The 24,132-nt window shown below is 42.4% G+C and overlaps 4 protein-coding genes across 4 annotated transcripts; 2 read left to right on the top strand and 2 right to left on the bottom strand.

Annotated features, from left to right (window-relative positions):
• Nucleotides 1-11,512: 11,512 nt before the first annotated feature.
• Nucleotides 11,513-13,553, bottom strand: LOC125763443 (nucleic acid dioxygenase ALKBH1). The gene is made up of 4 exons (XM_049426659.1): nucleotides 13,307-13,553; nucleotides 13,054-13,233; nucleotides 12,448-12,977; nucleotides 11,513-12,380 (listed from the first exon to the last, which is right to left on the bottom strand). Exons 2-4 carry the CDS (start codon nucleotides 13,147-13,149, stop codon nucleotides 12,047-12,049), a joined length of 960 nt encoding a protein of 319 aa, XP_049282616.1. The 5' UTR covers nucleotides 13,150-13,233; nucleotides 13,307-13,553; the 3' UTR covers nucleotides 11,513-12,046.
• Nucleotides 13,554-13,638: 85 nt separating this feature from the next.
• LOC125763382 (probable 4-coumarate--CoA ligase 1) lies at nucleotides 13,639-16,083 on the bottom strand. The gene is made up of 2 exons (XM_049426517.1): nucleotides 14,610-16,083; nucleotides 13,639-14,547 (listed from the first exon to the last, which is right to left on the bottom strand). The coding sequence occupies exons 1-2, from the start codon at nucleotides 15,726-15,728 to the stop codon at nucleotides 13,972-13,974; spliced, it is 1,695 nt and encodes a 564-aa protein (XP_049282474.1). The 5' UTR covers nucleotides 15,729-16,083; the 3' UTR covers nucleotides 13,639-13,971.
• A 2,086-nt stretch (nucleotides 16,084-18,169) lies between these two features.
• On the top strand, nucleotides 18,170-20,690 carry LOC125763389 (protein Spindly). Its single transcript, XM_049426543.1, has 4 exons — nucleotides 18,170-18,332; nucleotides 18,426-19,059; nucleotides 19,143-19,488; nucleotides 19,864-20,690. The coding sequence occupies exons 2-4, from the start codon at nucleotides 18,453-18,455 to the stop codon at nucleotides 20,411-20,413; spliced, it is 1,503 nt and encodes a 500-aa protein (XP_049282500.1). The 5' UTR covers nucleotides 18,170-18,332; nucleotides 18,426-18,452; the 3' UTR covers nucleotides 20,414-20,690.
• Nucleotides 20,691-21,644: 954 nt separating this feature from the next.
• Nucleotides 21,645-23,746, top strand: LOC125763460 (uncharacterized). Its single transcript, XM_049426683.1, has 3 exons — nucleotides 21,645-21,965; nucleotides 22,422-22,579; nucleotides 22,654-23,746. The coding sequence occupies exons 1-3, from the start codon at nucleotides 21,932-21,934 to the stop codon at nucleotides 22,933-22,935; spliced, it is 474 nt and encodes a 157-aa protein (XP_049282640.1). The 5' UTR covers nucleotides 21,645-21,931; the 3' UTR covers nucleotides 22,936-23,746.
• The last annotated feature ends 386 nt before the right edge of the window (nucleotides 23,747-24,132 follow it).

Raw genomic sequence — 24,132 nt, 5'->3', positions numbered from 1 at the left:
TATTCATATCTTGGATTGAGAATAGCATAGAACCACAGTGCGATGGGAAGAAATTCTATCTTCATTCATCCACGATTGATTCTACCTTTGCGTTGTGTCTTGTTGCCCGATCAAGCTAGATTAATTACTTTCTTCTTGCTTTTTTATTCTCCCGCCCCCCGGAGCGAAAGCTACTTTCCCCGGATGTTCCATTGTTTCACTCAAACAGAGTGATCGCCGAGCGAACCATACGCTCAGCCAACATAACCATACCCCAGCCAAATATCGATGGCTGAAGGATGCTTCAGAAAGCAATACCCTATTTTTCATTTTCATTCCGAACCGACCCATCGGAAGTAAATCGTGCAAGAACCAGACGACTTACCCCTTATACTTACCCGGGCAGTGATATTGCCCATCTCATACGAGTCGGACTGATAGACGACGCTGGTATAGACGCTGGAAGCATTCTTCAAGATGTGCCAATATACCCGGCCAACACATTCGTATGCGTCTCTTCACATCGAAGATAAGCTCAGTTGCGCACCAACTTCGAGATGCATTCCATCTAACGTTCCAGTTATGTACACTCGGTACAGGAGTTGCATTTTAAATTAGCATATCTGTGCAATTATGATTTCCAAGGTCGGTAGATGGAATTGGGAAGCAGAGTTCTCACAATCTTAAAAGGCACCAGACCAGGTCTATTCAACGAAACAGATAAATATCGTTATCGATACACCTCCACCACAGATCCTGCTGCGCTAATCATCATGCTACAGAGGGAGGGAAGAATAATGCAAATCAATCAATCAGCAAAAATGTGTTTGATGCTTTTATTTCACTAGTATTAGTCACTTTTGCTACATGATTGGCTTCAACTAAAACGCCCGCAAAAAAACCCTCATCGGTTGTATACACCTACACAGTTCTGGACGGAACTTTTGTTATAGTTTGATATCTTAATAATAATTGGTTGGTTATTGCTATACATTGGACAAAGTAATTCAGACTTCGTCGAGTGATAATTGGCGTACATTAAGCCCTAAATTAATTTCTAGGCTTCTGCAAGATAAAATAGTAGCGATGAGCTTAATGAATAAAAATTTGATTATTTATACATCTTGAAGCGAGCTGATGTACACATCGGACTCACTCAACTGTGGAGGTAATTTTCAAGGATAGTCTTTTTTGGATAATATTTCAAAATCAGCTTTGTTGAAGATAATATCTCCAGAAGACGTAGCAGTAATTCGGGATTATAGTTCGCTAAATAGTTGAGAACAAGTCGCAGCAATTGAAGCAGGCAACACTTGAAGATATATGCGCCTAAAGCATGAGGAGTTCAATTATGCAATATTTATTGGAAAGTTCCTGCAATTTCTGCAATTAATAAACTCTCATGGTTGACCTCAACATCCCAACAAACTTTTCAAAGTTAAAATGCAGCATGATTATTTTCCTTTAGTTAAGTGTAAAAAATCGGCTAAACAATTTTAAGTCACTGTCGCCGTCTTTGTGTTGGGCAATAATTCTCAATCGTGGCGTTGCATTTTTGCGTGCCGAAACGCACCACCGGCGTTGCGTGTGTAGAGGTTCGGTTCTTACCCCAACCAAAAAAACATCCGCAAGCGTTCGATTGAAATGTAGAATAGGGCAAGTGCAAATTATAATTGAAAAATTATGAAATTATCCTGTCCCTCGGCTGTCATTTCGCACTACACCGGAAGTCGAGAGCGTTTGACACGAACGGAACACCTTAACTTCTATAAACCCCTCTGAGCACAATTTCTACTAAACATACCTTACAGGTGTGTATCGGAAACAGGGAAATGAAAATCGATTCGCAACCGGTCGCCGTTTTTCCTTTTTCCACATTTAGCATTACCGTACCGTCCGTGTCTGGGATGAGGGAGTGTGGATGGATTTAAAATATTCTTTGATTCGTGACAGAATGCACCCAGACAGCGGGTGCGTTTTAACCTGCTTTTAATTATCGCCCTCTAATACAAGAAATGTTCTGCTGACTCATAGTACAGTTTCGTAATTGGTAGCGCTAAAAGGTTCACTGGTGCAGACTAATTGATTACGGGACGTCAAAGCATTTTATGGGACACTTGGGAAGGTTACAATTATACTCAGTTTCAGAGTAGCTTTCTATGGAATATTTGCTATCTTTGTGTACAAATAAAACACCTTTTAGATAATCAATCGTACTCTTGGAGTTTAATATACAAAATAGCCTTAATCTAAAACAGCCTAAACAAACTTTAAGATATACGTCAAGTCTTTGTTATTTCTCATTCGTTATGCCTCAAATTTAGAAGCCACTTTAAACAAAGCCTCCAACCTAGCTAATAGTGAACCTAGCAGAAATATTCATCTTCACAACCCTCTTTTTTATTATCTGCTTCACTTCTTCAAACAAAAAAACACTGATGTACAGAGGTCGGTTTACACCGGCCGCCAGGATTCCGGAGTTATGCGCGTGCACAAGAATTTAGAAATTAAAATAGTTGGTGCTGAGAGTTGGCTGCCATTATGCCGTGGTAAACAGAATGGTGAACAGCAGGTAGGCGTGTGCAGCTATTCGAATAATGTTTAGGTAAGTTAGACCATTCTGGTTGCGTTTGCGGACATACGTATCTCCATTCAGGCACAGATACACATCAATGAGATGAAATAAAACTTTGAAATACTTGTAAGTCTTGCAAGTCCTACCATACTTACAATACGGCGAAAAGAAAGGGAAATAAAATAGTAAGTACTCATTAGACTATGATGCTTAGGATTCAAACAGCCTAAAAGTATATTATTGTTATTGACTCCAAACGTATCTTTTGTCGTCACTATGCAATTAATCCTTAGCGGTTCATTCTCCAGGATGAAACGTTTCCTATTATAATTCTTTCCAACATAATTTCTTCTACAAACGGTACCGAAATATCGTACAACACACTGACGACGGTCTGTCCGAAATATCCCCAATGCCCGAATGTTTGACCGTGTGTAGAGTTACCGGATATGGAGACAGATATAGGCATCCCGTGTGGTACGGGTTAAAGCCAAGTTGAGTTGAAACTGAGTACAAGTATGGATGGCAAAAAAAACCCCGAGAGAAATTCGCTTCCGGCAATCCAGCCACCGAAAACGATTCCGGAACTCCATTAGTTTATGGTCCGAAACTAGTGGACCACCATTGGTTCCATTGGGCACCGGGCGGGCACAGACAAACACTAAAAGTGGGCACCATAATGAATAGCCCAAGTGTTATCAACAACCCTCGAAACCCACAACGAGCGCCGACGGCTACGGGTTTCAACATTAACACCAATATTTATGTAGTCAATATTTCGTACAAAAATCTACGCACACCTCCTCCCCGCACCGACGTTGCACATACGTTTTTTGGGTATACGTTGTTCAAGTCTAGTACGGTACGGTACGATTCGCCTACTCCGGACATGGGAGTTTTCGTAAAACCACAAACCCAACCCCCAGCCCAGAATCCTTGTCCAACGCTCCAAGGCTCACCAATTTTAGAGTGAGGATCCCATCGACACCCACAACATACACACACATACTCAGAAATACTCCAGACTTGGATGCCATATTGCTACCGCTTATCGTCCAACTGACCTACATCCTCATTTTGTTTATGTTATGGGTTGGTGCGAACGGATATGTTTGTGCCCTCGGGAGATACAAAAACCGTTCCAATTGCACGGTGGGTACATCCACAACGTGTCCATCCGCCCGCACTATCGAAGTCTTCTTTTTTTTATTTTGAAACGAATTACTTGAAAAGTTTGTCCAAATTAAACGCTCCACAGTTCCCAATTCCACAGTGTAAGTTCGGCGCCATCCGGCATATCCGGACGTACGGAAAGGGCAACATCCTTTACGGCCGGCTCGGAGACAACCGGACTAAAAAAAAGTTAGGCGTATGTCAAAGCCAATTAGTCACACAACCACTCACGACCGGATGCCGGGAATCAAGCAAATGGAAGCATTTCGCTACCTTATCCCAGTTGACGACCACCGCGTACCACCCACGTACAAGGATCCGGCCGGGATAATGTTCAGCCGTTGTTTGTGACGGTTCGATTTTGTTCACACCCACCCTGGAAAAAGTACGTCCACACCCCTAACACAGTACGACAAATTGTAATTGCACTCGGCAGACATTGAGAGTGGCATTTGCGTTTTTTTGTTGTTGTTGGTTTGGTTCATCTTTATTGCCTTCTTCATTGGCACTGGTAAACGAACCTATTTGTTGGAACTATCGTCAAGTGATGGAACGAGTGAGTGGGCATTAAGACAATATCGTGCTACCGACGTCCATCAGTTAATCGAACTGGTTGACATCTTTGATCCTGATAGATACTCTCTGCGTTTAAACATTTATCAGGAGTCAAGTTTTTTTTTAAACAAGAAATAATTGATAGTTCATTTAAATATTGCTTTTAATACTGATAACCTCAAATAAAACCTCAAACTTCAGCAATATCCCCAATATGATCTATTATTTGACTCTGCTGTAAGTATATCAGCCAACACCAACAAGACACACGGCAAAGCGATACAATGTTAGCTTTATTCGCTTCATTTCTTTTCAAACACCCATCAGATAATATTGAAGAGGGTCCATATTTTAACAGAACAAATTAGGGCCATCAATTAATGGTGTCGACAATAAGTATACGGGTTCGACAGGCCTGTAGGAGGAGTAGGGCCCAAGAGAGAAAAAGTGTGAGAGATATCGCAGCTAGCAGCCACCAGAGGGCGCAGTAGTTTCTGTAACGATCCTTTATTAGGAGAAAAAATAAAAAAGGATTGATCGTAGGACCAATCGCTGATAAGCGATTGAATGTAAATTTTTGACCTTATATGAGCAGGAATCGGGACCGTGACGATAAAGAAAGACGGCGCTCTATATAAATATTTTTAATCAATTATCCTGTCTTCGATAGAAGCAAAAGTATATCTCACCGCAGATTATTCCATATCGACGACGAATCTTCAAGAAGCTCTTGATATTGTCTTGACAAATTCTTTACTACTGAACAGGGTTTTTTGAACATATTTAAACCACACGAAAGTCTCTCTCTCTCTCTCTTCTAGGCTTCAACGACCTTACAGGTCACGGCCGGCCATTTCTGGCTTACTAGACTTATTTTTACCACGTAGCCGGATATTCCTTCCTACGGGGAGACGGTCCTGATGGGATTTGAACGCGGGGTCCTGCCGTGTGGACCGGCGCCGTTTATCACATGCACCACCGGAACACATGCCACACGAAAGTATGTTCCCTAAAAAATAAACAAATGTATTACTGCACAGTTGAATCAGTTTAGTTTGAATAAACCTATGCTACCAGCACACTACCAAGCAGTAGCCATGATCATATTGGTACGGTGTTGTTAATTACAAGCAGCTTTTTAGCAGCTTTTCACACGGTCCGCACGCTAACCGTATTCCTATCGTACGCTAGCATTACATTAAAATCGCAACGTGCGTTGTTAAACAACACCTATCCGATACTTCCTATCGTGCGGGCTTCGATACGTTACTGCTGCTCGACGCGCTAGCACAAAAACCCTCCACAATTAGCTAACTGCGATCAATATTTCGTAACGCTCGTCGCAACGGTTTCCAGTGAAATCCTATTAAACGCCTAATAAACCCATTCCCCCCAAAAACGCCATTTCGCGGCACGGTCATTCCCAACCCGTAAAAGGAAGTGTTGTGATAAATCTACACAAATTAATAAACGTTTCGTGCTTGCGTCTATTGCGCTAATTTTGAGGCACCTTTCACGAAGTTCGGTCCTAGGTATGCTACTGGTCAGCAAAGGGGAAGAAGTGTGCGTGAGAGAGATAGAGCAAAAAAAACACGTACAAAATCTGACCGGTTGAAGGCGTCCACCTGGGACAGCCTCCAACACGGAAAAGGGGGCGCACACACACACACACTAAGTGTAGGTATCAATCGGAACGAAGCTTTCAATTTAATTATAATACAACGAAAGCGGCCAAAAACTGACCCTTTTTTTACTACCTCGGCGTTTTCGCTCCCTGGGCTCCCGGCTTTACTTCATCACACTTCGCACTGTACACAAGTGCATAACCGTTCGACCGTCAAGCCGTGATGAACCTGGCAAATGATTAGATTAGAGGGTACCGGGTACCGGCCGTACACCCGGGCTACCGGCACAACATCGAGCGCGCACTTTACGATTGGCTTCGACACCTTTATCCCCCCGAAACAGTTCGTGGCGACGTTGATGATGGTGGCGGTGGGTGGGTGGTGGTGGTGGTGATGATGGTGATGAGCATGAATACGATGAAGATGATATTATCGGCATCGTGAAGCGGTAGCTGCCCTGTTTGCTCGCGATATTCAATTATTACTGCCGATCACGCAATCCACGCTTTGGGCCACGCTCGCGTAGAATTTGGACGGTGGCCAGGGCTCTCGGTAGGCTGGTGATTCGTAACAAAGCAAGCATTTCGTTCCACAGCTTCCCTATCGCCTTCAAACAAACACAAACTTGTGTGATTCAATGTTTACGGTTCTGTTTTTATTCGCTTCTTTATATTGTTCTGGAAAACATCCTTCTCCTTATCGTCCAGAGACTGATACGGCTACTAATTTTAGCTAATTAAACGATACTCCATGTGACACCTACAAAGAGAAAATGGAAAAAAGCTTTGATTAGTTTTTGTAAGCAAAAGTTTACCAAAAAAATCGAACACAAAACAATCAGTTGCCCTAATAGGGTTAGGTAGATATAGTTAGGCAATATTGACAATATAATCCAATTCCGAACGGCAATGTAAATGGCTGTAGGAAAGCAAAGCTGGAAGTGAAACATGAACAAAAAAACCAACAAAACCAACGCATTAATCAAAACACCATCGAACTCAGTATACGGGACAGTTCGATTGTTCTTTACCAATATGGCGATAGCCGTGGGTGAGTAGATCTGGGTTCCATCTTGATTCCTTAGTTGGGTAATAGTGAGTGTTGAGAGATATATTTATATATCATATCTCGCTCTCTCTTGTTGGCTTTTAACGACCTCTAACTCTAAGGTCATGCCGGCTATTTCTGGCTTACTAGACTTATTCGTACCACGCAGCCGGATAGTCCTTGCTACGAGGAGACGGGTCCAGATGGGATTTGGTCCTGTCATTTAGAACCGCCGCCATTTATCACATATACCAACGGACCCCCTCCAAAAATTTTCTTAGGTTAAAAAAATTCTTAGGTTCTAAATACTCCAATTCCATGAATTTCAAACAACGTTGAAGACTAGGTTGTCCGGTGTTATTCTAGTGACATGACCAAGCAGAGTCCAATGAGCCTAATTCGTTGTGTCAGCTGCAAAGACTCCATGCCTTTGAGGCGTGGATGTGACTACTAGAGTCTTTTTTAATTTAATGTAGTCCCAACGTTGTTCGTGTAGACATGTGTATTTGAGTATCAAGAGTATCCTCAGATAGCACCAAATCATGTATCTCAACATTAATGTTCTAGTCTCTTCTTGGCTTAACGACCTCTAAAGTCACGACCTCCAAGATTACGACGACCATTTTAGGCTTATTAGATTTGGATACTGGGCTTGGATACTTGGACTTACGGATAGTCCTTGCTATGGGGAGACACGGTCTAGATGGGATTTGAATCCCGGCCCTGTCGTGTGGAACCGGCGCCAATTATCAAATACACCAAAAATTTTCTTAGAATTCTGAGATTCGAAACACTCCAATTCCTTGGATTTCAAACAACGTTGAAGACTGGGTAGTCCGGTGTTATTCTAGTGACATGACCAAGCAGAGTTTGATGAGTCTAATTCGTTCTATCAGCTGAAGACAGTCCATCTCTCTGAAGCGTGGATGTGAGTAATACTCGATTCTAGTCCCAACGTTCATCGTCTAGACCAGGGATCTCCAAACTACGGCCCTCCCGAGATATACCGAGATTGGGCCTCAGCTGTGGCTATTCCACTCAAAGCGGCCCGCCATCTAAAAAGTTTGGAGGCCCCTGGTCTAGACATGTGATTTGAGTATCAGGAGTATCCACAGACTTTAGAAAAGATTTGTTTTTGTATTCAGCACCAAAACATGTATCGCATCATTAATGATCTTGTCGGTGCTTATTCTCTTCTTGGTTTAATAGTCTCTAAGGTCACGACCTCCAAGGGCACGCCGGCCATTTCTGGCTTATTAGACTTATTTTAGCATGGAGCCGGATAGTTAGGTCATACACCAACTGTCCGCCCCCGAATCATATCATACACATCATAGATATATCAGTTGAGTGTTCATTTATATTTTATAGAAAATATGCATCCGCCAAACACTGTCTCACTATTATTTATATATTTCTTGAACTCGTCAACATATTTTTAATGGTCTTATTGAATTTTTAAATGTAAATAACCTAATAGACAAAATTATTTTAAAGCAATATTAGAATGTAAGACGCAAAGTTGATCAAAATTAAAGTGAAGGAAAGTTCTGTTAACAAACAAAAATGTTTGATGATTAGATGCTGTTTTCGCTACAAGGACTCCATGATATTGTAAGTCGTCAACAATTCGAACTTTACATCTTGGAAGTTCCAGAGTCCAAGGTGTGCACGAACAACTTGAGTTTAATAATATAAAAATATAAATCAATCGTTTTTTTTAATATAAAGTTGATGACTACCCAAATATAATAATAATAATTCTAAAAACCCTCAAGACATCCCTGCCATACACAAAAAAAACCATCCTCATTAACCCTGACAGGAAAAGAAAAAGGTGCTGATGTGTCGTCCATGGTTCGTTCATTGTATTCCGTCCTCTTTGCTGCGTCCACTAGCGGATGATCGCTAATAGAAATGTAACCGTTACCGATTACCACATGCCGTTTGATAAATCACCGCTCGTGATGATAAATGAATCCCCGCACATTGTAGCGAGCGGACACAGCGATTCGATTAAAAGCTTCCCCAGGCTGTGGTTTATCTCGGCTTTGCTTACGCGCCACCACACCCGCTTATGTTCAGAGGTAGCTTCTCAGCCTCTCTCTCTCTCTGTTCACAAAATGATCAAACCTCAATAAATGACAAACACTAGACGACAGCCGCCGAATAACTGCTACGCAAACAAAACAAACATTAACGACTCGATCGTCCGTTACGTCGGCCGATATGAAGTCACGCCCAATTAGCATATCGCGGCGAAATCTGGGAACGCGCTTAGAGCACGGACGATTAAGACGATCGGGCCAGCTTAATCTGGCCGCGCCGTAGCAATTTATAGGAGCTTTCGGGTTTCTATGGTTGGTTGGCCCCCGAAAGCTGCACCACGGACCGAAGGAAGTAATCTATTTTTTAACGAGCGCAGATCGATAAATCAAACTATTTTCTTCACACACCGGGAGAAGAAACCCCGGAACGTCAGGAGGGATGAGATTTGGATGCGACATAAAGGGCAACCTTAAAGATAAGGCCGTTTTTTTCTTTTGGTCAGCAGTTGCGATTCGGTGCACGAGACAGATGGTCACATTTTGTGCATAAATCAGTGCGACACGTTAAATCGCCTTCGGGAGCGGTTCTGTTTGAACATTTTTTTTCTTCGGTCAGTGGAGTTTTATTGCCCACCTTTGGAATGTCAATATTATGACGCTTGGCGCGAACGTTAGCCCGGTGCGTGCGTGTGTGTGTGCGCGGGTTAATGATGCATTTTTTTTTGCCGGGCAAAATCATAATACGTATAAGCATCCCCCGAACCGAAAGGAACACCGGGTTGGCTCGTGCTTATGCAAATCCTTCACATCGGTGAGCGAACGGCGTGAGCGAAACATCAAAACATCGTTTTGCCGCCCGTTTACGACCGTTAAAGCTGCTTAAAAGCTGAGCTGCTCCCGTACCCGAAAACCGGTCAAGACGCTCATACATAAACATCTTTCCCGGCTGACCGGGTTGGGTATGTATTCCTCCCCAGCCCCGCGGGCGCCCCCGGGTATAAGCTTCCAAGCACGGTTCGCGATGTTTTTGGCCTGGGCAATAAACAACAAACGCTACCGAAATTGTTTCACCGGTAAGGTCGCGCTACTGGTTACTCGTGCGCGACATCATCACTGCTGGCTATTGCGCCGACGGTCCATAATCGGATTATCATTCATAATTCATTAATTGAAGGTGCAGCACGCAGAACGAAGGCTCCTGTCGTCTAATTTACCTTCGGAATCTTATACGCCGCTACTAGCTACCAGTTTGAAGGTGGGAAATGGGCGTCTTCACCCTCAGCTCGAGATCCGTCTACAACAAGGAAAGAAAAAATACATCTTAATATGAATTATTAACCCCACACAAAAAAAAAACCCTTTACTTGCTTAATCAATGCAACTAATGTGACACACTCTAGAAATGCTTGAATGGATGCTTAATCATCATTTGATTCTAGTGCTTAATGGCACCCATTTCATTTGTTACTGTTTTCACACTTTAATTGTAGTTGTATTTCACATAAATTACATACTACAGACAATTATTCGCCAAGCAGAAATTATTCACATACACGTTTAAAATCAACCTTAAAAATAAAATGATTTTGATTCAGGTTTATGATCCTGAACGACTCTTTGAACGGAATGAATGATTCTGAATCTCTACTCTGAAGATTCATGAATCCTCATTGAATTACGAATCGTTACAGTTCCGGGACTCCACCCTCCCCTCCCCCTCAGCTCATTTAATTTAAATTTGTTGGCAGTGAATCACGAAGGATTCATGAATCTTTGAGGATTCATTTGAATTTATGAGAATTGTTTTATATTTTAGGAGTTGGCTCGTGATTTGAATGACTCTTTAATGAATTTTTGATTGACTGAATGATTCTCTTCAAAAGATTCAATAAGCACAACACTATATAGAGTAGATAAATTAATAAAAGCCTCATTGAATCATGAGTCCTTAGAGTCAGTACATTTGGAATAAATCCACACCCACCCCCACCATCGTTCAGCCATTTTAATTTTAGTTTGTTGGCAGCGAATCATTAAGGATTCATGAATCTTTCAGGATTCATTTGAATTTATGAGAATTGTTTTATATTTTAGGAGTTGGCTCATGATTTGAATGATTCTCTTCAACAGAGTCAATTAGCACAACACTACTCAAAAATTACAGGAAGCTTTATGCCATTCGAGAGAAAGTTCTTTTTACTGTACAATACAAATAGAATAGTTAATAGCGAATAAGACACTTGGTGTCTAATCGAAAACGTAGGAAAAATCTTCTACAGCTATGCAATACCTATTCCGTAGGTAGAAGGTAGAATAAAAAAAATTGTTTCGAAGCAACTAAATATGGCTGGTAAATCGTAGCCATTAGCAATTTTCTGTATGCAATCGACTCACCACCGGTGGATAGCGTTAGCGTGGAAATCCGGCAATGCTGTTTAGCATAAGAATTTTATTTTTGTTTTCATCCATACGATCCATTTGCACATTTCATCACCATTGACCATTGGCTAGGATTTGGGCAAATTTGCTTCGATCTAGTAGAGCATTCACACGACAATCAAATTACGAAGCCTTATCCACTCGCTGTTACTAGTGGTAAAGTAGATTTGCAATCAGATAAATAACGTTAAAAATCATTTAACGTATTCGAAAGTAAATCATAAAATTTGAGGACAAAACATTACTTCTCCTAAAAGTAAATCTAAATATAATTATTTAATTTTATAAATTTAATAAATAATTTATAATTAATTATTAAATATTCTTATAATGAAGCTTCATACTAACATACTTTTATGTTCCAAATATGTTAAATTTTGATCAAACTATGATAACAATTTAAGCAACATTATTTTTAAAAACATTAATACAGAAAATAAAACTTTCCTCTTTCTCATATTAGCTTCCCAATACTCTTTTAATCACACTGCAAACGTGAACGCATGTGATATTATCGACGGAACGATAAATTGACACAGCTTTCTAGAACATTCAACAGAGTAACGTAAATATTTCTTCCTCCAAAAATTTCAAATAAATAAAACTTAAATTAACCGACTTGGTTGTAGCGTCAGTTGATTCTCCCTTAATACTTGCCTCACATTTATGTTGATGCGACTGTACTGGATGTACTGCTGTGCGTCATTCCAGCTTTCATCTGTACAATGCTCCTTGAACGAATCGGTTTTCTCCCAACGCTCCGCACTATGTCCCATCTCTTCCGGTAGTTCCGAATCGGTGCAAATACGTGGCACCGCATGATAGCATTGTCTACTCGCACCGGTCATAATAACGATGTCACCGCTACGTAGCAAAATAGCATCCGGCTCTTCGTCGCGTGTAGTGCCACCGATCAGAAACACTGCTGGCTGACCGAAGCTGCAATGGTATGGACAAAAACATAAGACCACTTTTTGACTAATTCTTACACTATTTTTCTACATACCTGAACGAAAACAAAGGTGCATTCTGATCATCCTCTGAATGATCCGTGTGACCGGCAAGCGTCGATCCGATGGGATAGTAATTAACGATGGCCGCCTCGGGTGAAAACCGATCGTATCCTAGTACGGTAGCGACGTACCTCACCAGCGCGCCCAGTTCCGATGGGAAGGGTTCTTTCCGTGCCTCATCGTACACCTTATTCGTCCAATCGTACTGATAACCTAACGTGGCCCATCGCAGCTGTTTGGCGTATTTGCGTCGCTCGGTTAGATGTGGTATGCTGCGTAACATTTCCCACCAGGAGCATTCCGCATCCCGGCTCGATTGGTTCACGTTACTTCGGTTGGTGGTGTTGGGATACATCGGATAATTCACCAAGCTACGCATCATCCAGTACCGCTGACCCTCACAGGTAAACGGATTGGCCAACACAAGCAATCCCGGTCTCGTTGACAATTCATAAACTTTCCACTCCGTTGTTGGGTGTAAACCTAAAATATTGCCTCCATCGATATGATTCAGCTGCACCGGCTGGAGAACGTTGGGAAAGATCAACCACTGAATCTTGCTAAAACCAAACTAAAAACCGAGGGTTGATTGTGCATACCTGAAGATTAGGATGTTTCATACCGATAACAAACACATCTTCAAATGTAGGGACTGGATTTCTCGATTTGTAGTACTTAAAGGAAGTTTGAAACATTGTAGAAACTGTGCAAACACCACCTTTTTTACACCCGCTGACTGCCGGCAGCTGTTCCGCATGGATTGCTATACTTTTTCCACACTAAAAAATAAAAGAAATCTCATTAAACAATGAACTTGTATGTGATAATAGAAGGAATGAAAATTAACCAAACCTTTCGATGTAACTTAAATGTTTATATTCAAAAGAAAAGTTCATACGATTCTGATCTGCTTTGCTGCTGGCTAGTTTGTTTATATGTTTGTTTTGATTTTACACTTTGACAGTTTTCCAGTCACCCGGAACCAGTGTGACCAGATTGTTTTCCTCGTTATCGGTAGGAAAGCTAAAAAAATAATCGGTAGTTGTCGGTATGATCCTAATTCTGTTCAGCTCATGTTCTCTTCAGCTAATACGTGTGACCGGGGAGGGGGAGGGGGGGTGGGGGTTGTCCCCAGGGAAAATGGAAATGTTGAACTTGTTGAACTTGTTGTAAATTTTGTCGTTTTCAGCGGCGCAAAAAGAGACAAAACTCGAGAGAAATATGCAGTCTTTTATTGTCTGTAGACAATTGATTCTTGACATTAATGATTTCTTCAGTAATATTAAGAAAAATCTGTGATTTTCGGTAGGATTCTTCAAAAATCGGTAGTTTCACGGTGCTCGTCTGTGAATCGGTAGGCTTATCAAAAATCGCTAGGAATACAGATAAATCGGTAGTTCTGGTCACACTGCCCGGAACTGTCAAACGAGTTTTTACCACAATTCAAACGGACCGTTTACAAATCACAATAATGCTTGAGTTATTTTATTTATTTTTTCCATTTTTCCGCCGTCTATTCAGGTGGACGAATTAACCGATTTCCATTGTTTTGCGAGTTGTTTTGCAGCGCTTCGCATCACTTTACCGCTAGCCGTCATCGGTAGCTGTTCGACGAAAATGACGCCACCACGTAACCATTTATGGGCGGACCGTGCTCGCCCATCCGCGGTACGGGCACAATGTTCCATTACCGTCTGTTCGGTGAGCAGTTTCGACGAGGAACCAGCCTCGTTTACATCCCGCACAATTAGCGCCGTAGCAAGATCGTTGTAGCATTGGTTAGGATCCGGCAGCCCAACAACGACGACGTACCGGACACCCTCCAGCTCAGCGATCATTTCCTCCAGCTCGGTCGGTGCAATCTGGAAGCCGTCATACTTGAAGATTTCTCGCTTCCGATCAACCAGATACAGAAACCCGTCCGAGTCAAACCTAGCAATGTCACCAGTGCGTACGAAACCTTCCGCACCGTCCTCTCGTGCTTCTTTGCTCGCCGATTCATCACCGTGGTAGCCCAAAAAAGGGTAAGTGGGACGTACGACCAGTTCACCGGTTTCATTCGGGCCCAACGGTTGTCCATGTTCATTTATAATCTAAAAAAAAAAACACTCTTTTAAATTATATTCGCAAGGTTTTTGGGGAAAAAATCAATTACCTTCGCAGTAACACCCGGCAAAAGAAAACCAACGGAATCTTCTCTCGGTATCAGCTCGTAAGCGATATTACCCGTCTCGCTGGTTCCATATCCGACGAATGATCGTCCACGACCGGTCACCAGTACGCGTCGATTTAGCTCGTCACGTAACCGCTTAGGTACCGTACTGCCTCCGACAGCGAACAGTTTGACCGATTGCAGCCGTTCGTTTGGTGATAGTGTGCGGACAATGTCGCTTGCCATGGTCGGCGTTACGAGCAGCAGCGTTACTTCGTACCGATTGCATAGCTCGATAGCGAGTTCGGGTGTAGCAGGACGTGTGGTAATTATGCGCCGAATGCCATTAAGTACGCCGGTCATCAGCATTTGCAGACCGGAAATCCAGTACAGTGTGCTAAAGCACAGCAGCGTATCGTTCAGATCCAGCTGGCTAACGCGCTGGTAAGGAGCAATAAGCTGCGCATGTGAAATTCGTACCGCTTTCGGCAGTCCGGTAGTCCCGGATGAACAGACGATAGCGGCAATCAATTGGTTCGAGTCACCCCGATACGCTGGCACAAATCCATCCTCATTGTCTACCCGCTGCTGGACTATCGCGTCAACCGAGATCCAACTATCCGGTGGTGTAAAATCACGTCCATCGATTTCTTGCAGTAGGTAGAAAATTTTATCGAATCCTAGCTTCATCCGTGATGCAGCTTCCCGAACGACCGCGAGCGCATCACTGTCACCTACGGCGGTACGGGGACGGGTAAGCTGCAGTACATGTTGAACCTCCTCCAAACCAAACGATGGATCGAGTGTGTTGAGCGTTACACCGGCAAGGAAGCATCCGAACACGACCGGCGCTACGTTGTCCGAGTTGCGCGCTATCAGCACGATCACATCACCTTCCCGGTGGTCTGAGTCGATCAGAAACTTGGCGAACCGTACCGAGCGGCGTCGCAATTCGTCACAGGTCAGCGTGCAACCGGTATCACCATTCACCTGCGCCGGTTTCTGCGGTGTTCGCTCGAGCACGTTCAGCAGCACCGGACCGAGGTTGGCGGCGGGATTGAGTACGGTTGGCCGATACGGTCCATGCCAGCAGCAGGATTTCGGGTCGTACTGTGTCACCATGTCTAGAGCACGTTCCACTGCCGAATGGAACGATTCGGAGGCGTCGAACGATACTCGACCAAATCGGATTTCGCCATTCCTTTGCACTTATGTACATTTCGATGGTAAACCACTTCTGATAGTCTCTAGTACCACTTGTGGTGATAAGTTTTCAACTCTCTATTAACGATTCGAGTGCTTCTGTAGGGAATGTTTTATTATCAGCATTTAATTGCGTGTAATCGTTGGCAGCTGCATGATGTGTTGATTGATTCTTTTACACGAGATGTAGTTTATAAATGATTTTGCTTCCGCTATTGCACGAACGACTAAATTCCACTTATTGTGTTAAGAAAACAACCCAAAAACTGCTGCTTTTTTCAAAAATTTGTAAACAAATGTTTTGTTTTCTTTTTTTCTTTTTTCTTTTTGACATATGTCTCCATATGCTGAAGTGTTGTTTACACGTAGCAGAATATGAAGTGGTATAAAAACATTAAAATCATATTTTTTATTAAATACAGTGGAGCGCCGATTTTCCGGGTACCTTTTGTCCGGCTTTCCCATTATCCGTGCAGCTCGGAAAAGACAGTTCCGATGGAGAATTGACATATTAAATGCAAACCGGTAAATGGCAAGGAATAAAAAATTCAATAGGGAATGATACAATTTACGGCTAAAGTCTGAAACACGACCCCCCCCACTCACGGGCACTCATTTGAGTGACTTTTTTTCGTGCAGGGTGGTTCGAAATCGGTTGCGTGTTTTTTAATTATGTTTCGAGACACAGACACCTGAGGGCATGGCCGTCGAAGAAGAAAATGTAGCAATTGGTGCCATCTATCGACCACAGGTCAAAGATTGGCGATCCGTTGGAGCTTTCGCGAATAGCTCCGGCCACAGACATGGTAGCGATTAGTGGTGCATGGACGAAATCTAGCCACAAGTGCCATCTAGCCATGGCCAGAAGAAAGTGTGGCGATATCTTGGATACCGGCGGAGCTATGGGGCAAAGTTGGGCCAAAAATGAGGAAAATTTTACGGTTGCACAAACAGCGTATGGAACTTGGTTCCTCGATGAATAAATCACTTTTCACTATGCGAAAACCTCCTTACAATTTAATAGTAATTGTAAAAAAAATCAAATTCAAGCCACATTGCATAGTCTCCGAACCACGCTGTACGAAAAATTGACACGCAGATGAGTGACCGTGAGTGGGGGGGGTCGTGTTTCAGACTTTAGCCCAATTTACTCAACAATCACGATACAATTGACAGTTAAAACAAGATTGAAACAATTTATTTCCATGAACATCGAGAACATAACACCAACTTCGCGTTTAAACAAACGAGTTCAACTTGATGAAAGAATTCCTACACGACTATCCGACGGAATCAAAAGTTTTTAATTTGGTCGTACGACCAAAAACGTCATCCGACTTTATCTGTCAAATCCCATACAAAATTTTTGAAAAAAGTCGTATACGACTGAGGGCTTGGTCTAATGTTGTTGCGCATTATCAGGGCAGCTCTCAATGGCGTGTCGAGGTATAGACGTCAAACTGGAGCGGATGGTACCCGGGTAGCAATATCAACATACCTTCTCGTTCTGTCTTATGAACAATCAAACCTGCCAAAGCGAGAAAGCATGTTGGTTTGGCTGGTCGGGTATGGCTCGTCAATAACAAGACGTTAGCTGCATATGAAAAAGCGTTGTTGTCATTTAAAAAAAGTCGAAAAAAGCAATAATAAACAAGTCAGAAAAATCCAATTATTTGTCAAAACAAAGAAAACTAATGTATGTAGCTGTGTACGAAATTAAATATTTTAATATTCAATACAGCCTGAGTTATTACAGTTTTAAGAAAAAAAGTTCTACTCGCCATACAAAATGTATGGCATACTCGGGTATGCCGGTCGTAGACTTGATGGGTATGAAAAGAAAATCACGAAAAACAAAATATTTGCGATTAACACAAAAATAAACTAAAAATGCATTCTAAAAGAGGATTAAATTTGCTACAGATACAAAAAAAAATCAGTAGGATATCTTATTTCTGGAAAAAGCTATTGAAGTTTAAAAATGAAAAACATACCCGGGTATGCGGTCGTAGACATGACGGTTAAAACGGGTTTGCAGCAAATAAATGAATAATTTTCATTACTTGACAAATCCTGCACACCCGTCTATAAGCTTTAGGTTTATTTTCGAACAAATTGCTTTCCCGGGATGAAAAAGTGATGGTCAACGAACACCAGCACAGTTCAAATGCTCTAACGTCTGAAGAATCAAACGTCTGAAATGTTGCTGGCAAAATCAAATTGAATTGAAATCGTCGGCAGCAAATGTTGCCGGAGCTGTCAAAATCCATACTTTTTGCCGCAACAACATTTGACCATTCCCTGAGCGCTGCCACCTGCCTTACACCAACCAAGATGATTAAATAAATGTTGTTAGCAAAAAATTTCTCAGCTGCTACGTGTACACCGTACTTCAGCCTTCTCGTCTTGAAGCTGTCAGTGATGGCGCTGTCAATCTGGCATTCTGCGAATGCAAAACAAGCAACGGTTTTAGGGAAACGGCAATAGCTAACGGAAAGAGCCCTTCGGATTGTATTCATTTAGGTTCGTGTGCTACTTTGGGGTGTAAAATCTTTTTGCCAGAAGTTGCGTACGCATCGTAGAATAACGTATTTATGTCATTTTAATGTTTTACAGTGTCGTGTATGCTGTTGAGACGTAACTATGGAGACGTCAGCGAGCGCGAAACATCTCAAGGAGGAGAATGAAAATCTTCGCCAGGAGTTGCACATCGTTAAGGGCAAACTGAACGTGACGATGAAGACGACTGCTGATTTGGTGGAAGAGCTGGACCAGCTGGAGAAAAAATCGACCAGGGAAATTGAGCAAATTCGCACCCAGTGCGATAACCAGTTGAAAGCGCACAAAACTATGATCGAATATTTGAAAGCGGAGATCGAGAAACAAAATGACACAGCCAATCAGCAGAACGTTGCAGTCGCAAAAGTGCCGACCGTGGTGGAAGAGGAAACATTGTTACGAAAGGAGCAGGACTGGAAGGTGGAGGAAGCCAAATATCTGGAGGAAATCGATATGCTCAAGCAAACGTTAGCGAACACCAAGCAAGACTATGCACAGGCACAGTGGAAAATCTCCGAACAAAGCGAGGAGTTGGAACTGCTGAAGGAACATGTTGCCTCGCAGAAGGGTAATCTGTTGATTAAAACGCAAGAAAACGCAGAGCTGCGCGAACTGCTGGAAGCGACCCAGGAGCAGAACAGTATGCTATCATCCGAGCTCGCCGGAATTCGCTCCGATTCAAACAATGCAAGTAGGTGGATAATTGGATCAGTTTGGATACTAGTTTGCTGGCTATTAACGCTTGCTTTTCTGTTGGTTCCCGCTGTACCGTAGATCAGAAAGGAAACTCCCTATTCGCCGAAGTTGCCGACCAGCGCAAAACACTGATGAACAAATACACACAGTTGAAGACGCGCTTCTTCGAGCTGAAAAGCGAACACCAGAACTGTCCGAGACAGATACGGGAGCTGCGCAATATGCAGCAGCGGTCTGAAAGACTGTACGAGGAATGCATCAAGCTGATCAAGGCAGCCCAGTCGTACAACGTGCAAACGCTTAAGGAGCAAAACAATGATCTGAACCAAATGGTGGATGATGCAAAGCGTCGCATTCGCTATCTGGAACATCAGATGGCAACGGAGAGCGACGATTGGGTTAACAAATTGATCACGTACAATAGGTAAGCTTATAATTGAAGCTGAACCACGCTGCACTGGAACGATTTTTCTTTCTTGTAGTTAATCTGTTTGATTATTAATTTAATTGTTTAGACTTTTCTGGACGCTATTCGTAAGTAGCTTTCTGTGTTTTATCCAAATTCAAATGCTAATTATTCAATATCGAATCTTTACCAATCCGTATTGAATTTACAAGGTTTTATTTTCGTTTTTTGTTTTTTCAATTGACATATAGATGGCGCTGCTCATTGGTCATGGTGGTTTTATTATCCTGCTTTTTATATTGAGCTATTGCTTTCTACTGCACTAATTACGCGTGTTTGCTACAATTTGTACTTAAAATGTATTTTGTTTTTTCTTTAACATGTACTTTGTAGAGAAGAAATGAAGAAATTGGAAATCCCACTGCGTCGCTACCTATTCAAACAACGTGAAGCTATGGAATTGCACGAAGATGCGGTGAAAGATGGTTGCTTTTGGCGGATGGAAGTGCAGCGTTTGAAAATGAAAGCACTAAACATGGAGGTACCGGGTGACTCAACATTTCCCAGCAAGGAAGGATCATCAGCACCCTGTACCAAAACCAATGAGATGGAAATTCAAGAAAAACAAAGCAAAATCAAGGAAGCGTTAATCTCCGTTACGGAATGCGTTGGGACGTCCCACAATGAACCGGTCCAGGTTGCGACTTGCGGTACTATTCTTAAAGCCACGGTGTTGCCTACACCGCGTGAAGAGCTGAAGGAGGTTACGAAAGAGCCGGCAGAGGAATTGAATATGCCTAGAACTATACAATTGAAACGTTTCAATCTTAACGACATGATCGCAAAGTACAAGATGAATCTTGAAAATTCCAAACCGAATGCGCCGGATGCTAGTGTCGATTTATGTACTGGAAGTACTAAACCTAACCAGCTGTCTGAATAATAACTGCCCACGCGAATATTAAACGCGAAGAGATGGGAGTTTTGTTGAAACAACGTTTAGGACACCTTTCGCTAATGAAATTTTATGTTGGAGCCGACACTTGGTCGCTATGCCGAATCTAAATCCGTATTATAAAAATCCATTGTTGTTAGAACAAAAAAAACATCTTGAGATTATTACTGACATTTCTTGTAAAATATATTCATAAAGGGAAATGAAAGAATTTTGGTCCTTGCTGAAGCAGATGGATAATACAACAACAATAAAAAAAGTGTTTTTATTTTTGTCTAATGAGACAACTCTGCAACTCTAAGGGTAGTGTATTTGTAATGTGTAGAATTTTTTTTTTTAGTCCTCAATTTCATCTTCTGAAACTATCCATATTAGTGATGTGTAATCCGGAATGGAATCGTAGAACCACTGCGACTCCAAAAATGAAAAAATCCGACTCCGATGAAAAAAATCCGACTCCGGCAAAAAAACCAAAATTGACTCCGGCGAGTCCGACCGAGTCCGGTCGAGTCCGACCAAGTCCGACCAAGTCCGACCGACTCCGACCGACTCCGACTGAGTCCGACCAAGTCTGGCCGACTCCGACCGAGTCCGACCGAGTCCGACCGAGTCCGACCGAGTCCGACCAAGTCCGACCGAATCCGACCGACTCCGACCGACTCCGACCGACTCCGACCGACTCCGACCGAGTCCGACCGCGTCCGACCGAGTCCGACCGAGTCCGACCGACTCCGACCGACTCCGACCGACTCCGATCGAGTCCGACCCACTCCGACCGAGTCCGACCCACTCCGACCGAGTCCGACCAAGTCCGACCGAGTCCAACCGACTCCGACCGACTCCGACCGACTCCGACCGACTCCGACCGACTCCGACCGAGTCCGACCGAGTCCGACCAAGTCCTTATGGATCCAGATGAGTCCGATCGGGTCCGACTACCCAGGGGTAAATTGTAAATTTATCAGGACTCGATCCCCCCCCCCGGCGCTCCTCCCCCCTACTTCTGCCGGAATCCTTCCCAGATGGCAGCGGAGTCGGACCGATCCGACTCCTACAAAAATTCTAATTTACCCATCACTACTATCCACGTGCAGTAATGCTTTGCTTGATTATTAGGAATAAGTGTGATTAACAAAATCAAGCAGTTGCTGGATGTAAATTTTTGCTCAGTTGCTTGAAGCTCAGATTGATCGATTTGTAAAGCATATGATTTTCGATATATTGCCTTAGGATGGATTAAATGCTTCTTTCGCGTTTCAAGCATTAAATGACATTGAAAAAAAATTCTACAAATTAATTAAAAAAAATTCAAATGCAAACAACGCAACGGTGTCAAGAGAAAGCACACGGAGCACGTCCGCAAAATCGGAAAATGCTGAATAGCGCAAACTGACGCGGTGAAGAGCTCCAGTCTTGTCAGACAGATTTTCGCTAGCTCCACGCAGCTGGACGCCCTTTGGCCAATTTCGGTGTGATTAGAAGCGGCAAACGTGTAGTAAGCTGACCATGGATTGTCCAGAGGACGCAACAAACAAGCCCGGTACGTATTTAGTCACGATAGTTTAGTAAAATAAGTCATAAACTATGGTTTTCCGAGTGTGCGACAGGCAAGTGGCAACATAACCTCAGACATTAGGATGCTGCTGCTTTCTGAATGTTGTCACAGCAGGCTTTTCTAAGAACTATCTTACAAGTGGTTTTATTTGTGTGAAGGTAATGCTTTTTTTCTTGTGAAAAAGGGTTTTTTAAACATGAAATCGTTAAGAGGTAAAATGAATATACAAGAAACGAGACAAGAACAAGGACGGTACATCCGTCGTGAGCCTGGGGAGAGGATAGAAAATCGCTTGGGGTCTGTGCGCAGCTGCGATCCGATCGGTGGTCCCCTCATCTTACGATGGATTATCCGAAAGTGCCTTCCAGATCGTCCTGGAGGCTGCTAGTGTGCTCAACAATATTAAAAGAGAGCATCCTTTTTTTTTAATTTTATTTACAGAGAAAAACAGCGTCGTTGAGGATGCAAATCCGAAACCGGCGAACAACGATACACCGGTGAACAACGTTACACCGGCGAACAACGATACACCGGCGAATAACGTTACACCGGCGAACAACGTTACACCGGCGAATACACCGGCAGCCGCAGAACGACGCGTAAGTAGTCCAACTGCTGTACACTTGAGAACGGAAGTGTCACGTTGCTGATCGTTTTGCTTTCTTCTTAACAGTGCCAGTGCGGATGTTCTGCAAGGTTGGAAACAGTGCTAAAGCATGACTGGTCAGGATCGTTTGCAACCATGCCGGAGTCGCGGGAGGTTTGCAAGGATTTGGTGACGACACTGTACATGGACCAGTGCCATATGCAACTTTTGCTGGATTGCATGTTTGCGGACATGGATTTTAAAAGTGATGTAATGGCCGAGGCATACCTAGAAGTCTGTGACATGCTCGTCGAGCACGGTACAAATGAGGCACTCAGCCGCATGCCATCGTGGGGTCCACAACTCTAATCAGGAAACAGACACACAAATGTGTCTTCTTCAATAAATAATTGAACATTGAACATTGAACGTTTTTCATACACGTTTCTTCAAGTTTTAGTTTCATGCATGTGATGTGCAGCGACTATGGAAGGATTTTTGGAGAATGTTAAAAAAATAGTTAATATGCGAACGGTTGGAAAATGTTGAATCGTTTTGCCCATAACCGAGTCTGAGGAGCAGCAACTGGGACGTCAACTCCAAAATTTGTTAGCCGACCGGTCGCCTGGTGCAAAGTGAGTAGATTGGATTTATGCTTGTGTCTTCAGTGTTTAGTGAAGGAACAAGTAAACCCCTTGGAGGTCCCTATGTGGAACAGCTATAGAACATTTACTTGAGCTTTAAGGTAAAAACGTTTTGTTTTTTTTGTAACTTATATGGAAACACATGCCATTTTACATTGCCGCCTAATATTATAAGTACAAGGCTGTTAGAAACTGTCCTCCACCAATTGCTGTTAGTAAAAATAATTCTGATCGAATGTAGTTTACTTACCCGTGTTAACGATATAGTTTGATAGGAGTTTTGGAACCAAAAAAAAACCAACACTTTTTTATTATTATTTTTTTTTTGGCAAAAAATCATATTTACACTTCAGTGTGCTTTGGCACATTTTAAAAAAAACATTTAAAATGCATTTAAACGCAATTAACGCAATAACCAGCAAGCTCATTGGGAAATGAACATAACTTTTTTTTCACCCAAAAATAACTAAAACTTCCATTTTTTTTATTCTGTGCACAAAAGCACTTAAATGGTGCTTTGGCACATTTAAAACACTCGCCTAGAATGCTTATTAAGCTCATTTCCCAGAACATAACTTTTTTTCCACCCAAAAACAACCAAAATTTGCATTTTTTTACATTGGCACTAAAATGGCGCTTTGGCACATTTAAAGCACAATATTTGCCTACAATGACCACATTTTAATATACACGATTTTACGCAATAATCAGGAAGCTTATTGAGAAAATACACAAAACTTTTTATTCACCAAAAAAACCAATCAAAACTTCGTTGATTTGTACCAACCACTCGTTGACAAATTTCACTTCACTACACAAATGCAAATAATTTGCATTTTAATAATTACACACTTGATTTTAAATTTCCTTACTCTCACACACACAATGATAACAAATCATGCAAAGTAGAACAAATCGTATT

Source organism: Anopheles funestus, chromosome X (assembly GCF_943734845.2).
Source record: "Anopheles funestus chromosome X, idAnoFuneDA-416_04, whole genome shotgun sequence".
Lineage (NCBI taxonomy): Eukaryota > Metazoa > Arthropoda > Insecta > Diptera > Culicidae > Anopheles > Anopheles funestus.
Note: the sequence above shows the minus strand (reverse complement) of the source record. Positions and strands in the feature narration are given on the sequence as shown.

What these genes read in the sequence shown, in the direction of transcription:
- LOC125763389 (XM_049426543.1), top strand. Translation starts at nt 18,453, where the DNA reads ATGGAGACGTCAGCGAGCGCGAAACATCTCAAGGAGGAGAATGAAAAT. An exon ending in CTCCGATTCAAACAATGCAA is followed by an intron (nt 19,060 to 19,142) that starts GTAGGTGGATAA and finishes GCTGTACCGTAG; the next exon opens with ATCAGAAAGGAAACTCCCTA. An exon ending in AAATTGATCACGTACAATAG is followed by an intron (nt 19,489 to 19,863) that starts GTAAGCTTATAA and finishes TGTACTTTGTAG; the next exon opens with AGAAGAAATGAAGAAATTGG.
- LOC125763382 (XM_049426517.1), bottom strand. Translation starts at nt 15,728, where the DNA reads ATGGTGACACAGTACGACCCGAAATCCTGCTGCTGGCATGGACCGTAT. An exon ending in TGCCGGGTGTTACTGCGAAG is followed by an intron (nt 14,548 to 14,609) that starts GTAATTGATTTT and finishes TTTTTTTTTTAG; the next exon opens with ATTATAAATGAACATGGACA.
- LOC125763443 (XM_049426659.1), bottom strand. Translation starts at nt 13,149, where the DNA reads ATGTTTCAAACTTCCTTTAAGTACTACAAATCGAGAAATCCAGTCCCT. An exon ending in TGAAACATCCTAATCTTCAG is followed by an intron (nt 12,978 to 13,053) that starts GTATGCACAATC and finishes AACGTTCTCCAG; the next exon opens with CCGGTGCAGCTGAATCATAT. An exon ending in GCACCTTTGTTTTCGTTCAG is followed by an intron (nt 12,381 to 12,447) that starts GTATGTAGAAAA and finishes ATACCATTGCAG; the next exon opens with CTTCGGTCAGCCAGCAGTGT.
- LOC125763460 (XM_049426683.1), top strand. Translation starts at nt 21,932, where the DNA reads ATGGATTGTCCAGAGGACGCAACAAACAAGCCCG. An exon ending in GGACGCAACAAACAAGCCCG is followed by an intron (nt 21,966 to 22,421) that starts GTACGTATTTAG and finishes TTTTATTTACAG; the next exon opens with AGAAAAACAGCGTCGTTGAG. An exon ending in CGGCAGCCGCAGAACGACGC is followed by an intron (nt 22,580 to 22,653) that starts GTAAGTAGTCCA and finishes TCTTCTTAACAG; the next exon opens with TGCCAGTGCGGATGTTCTGC.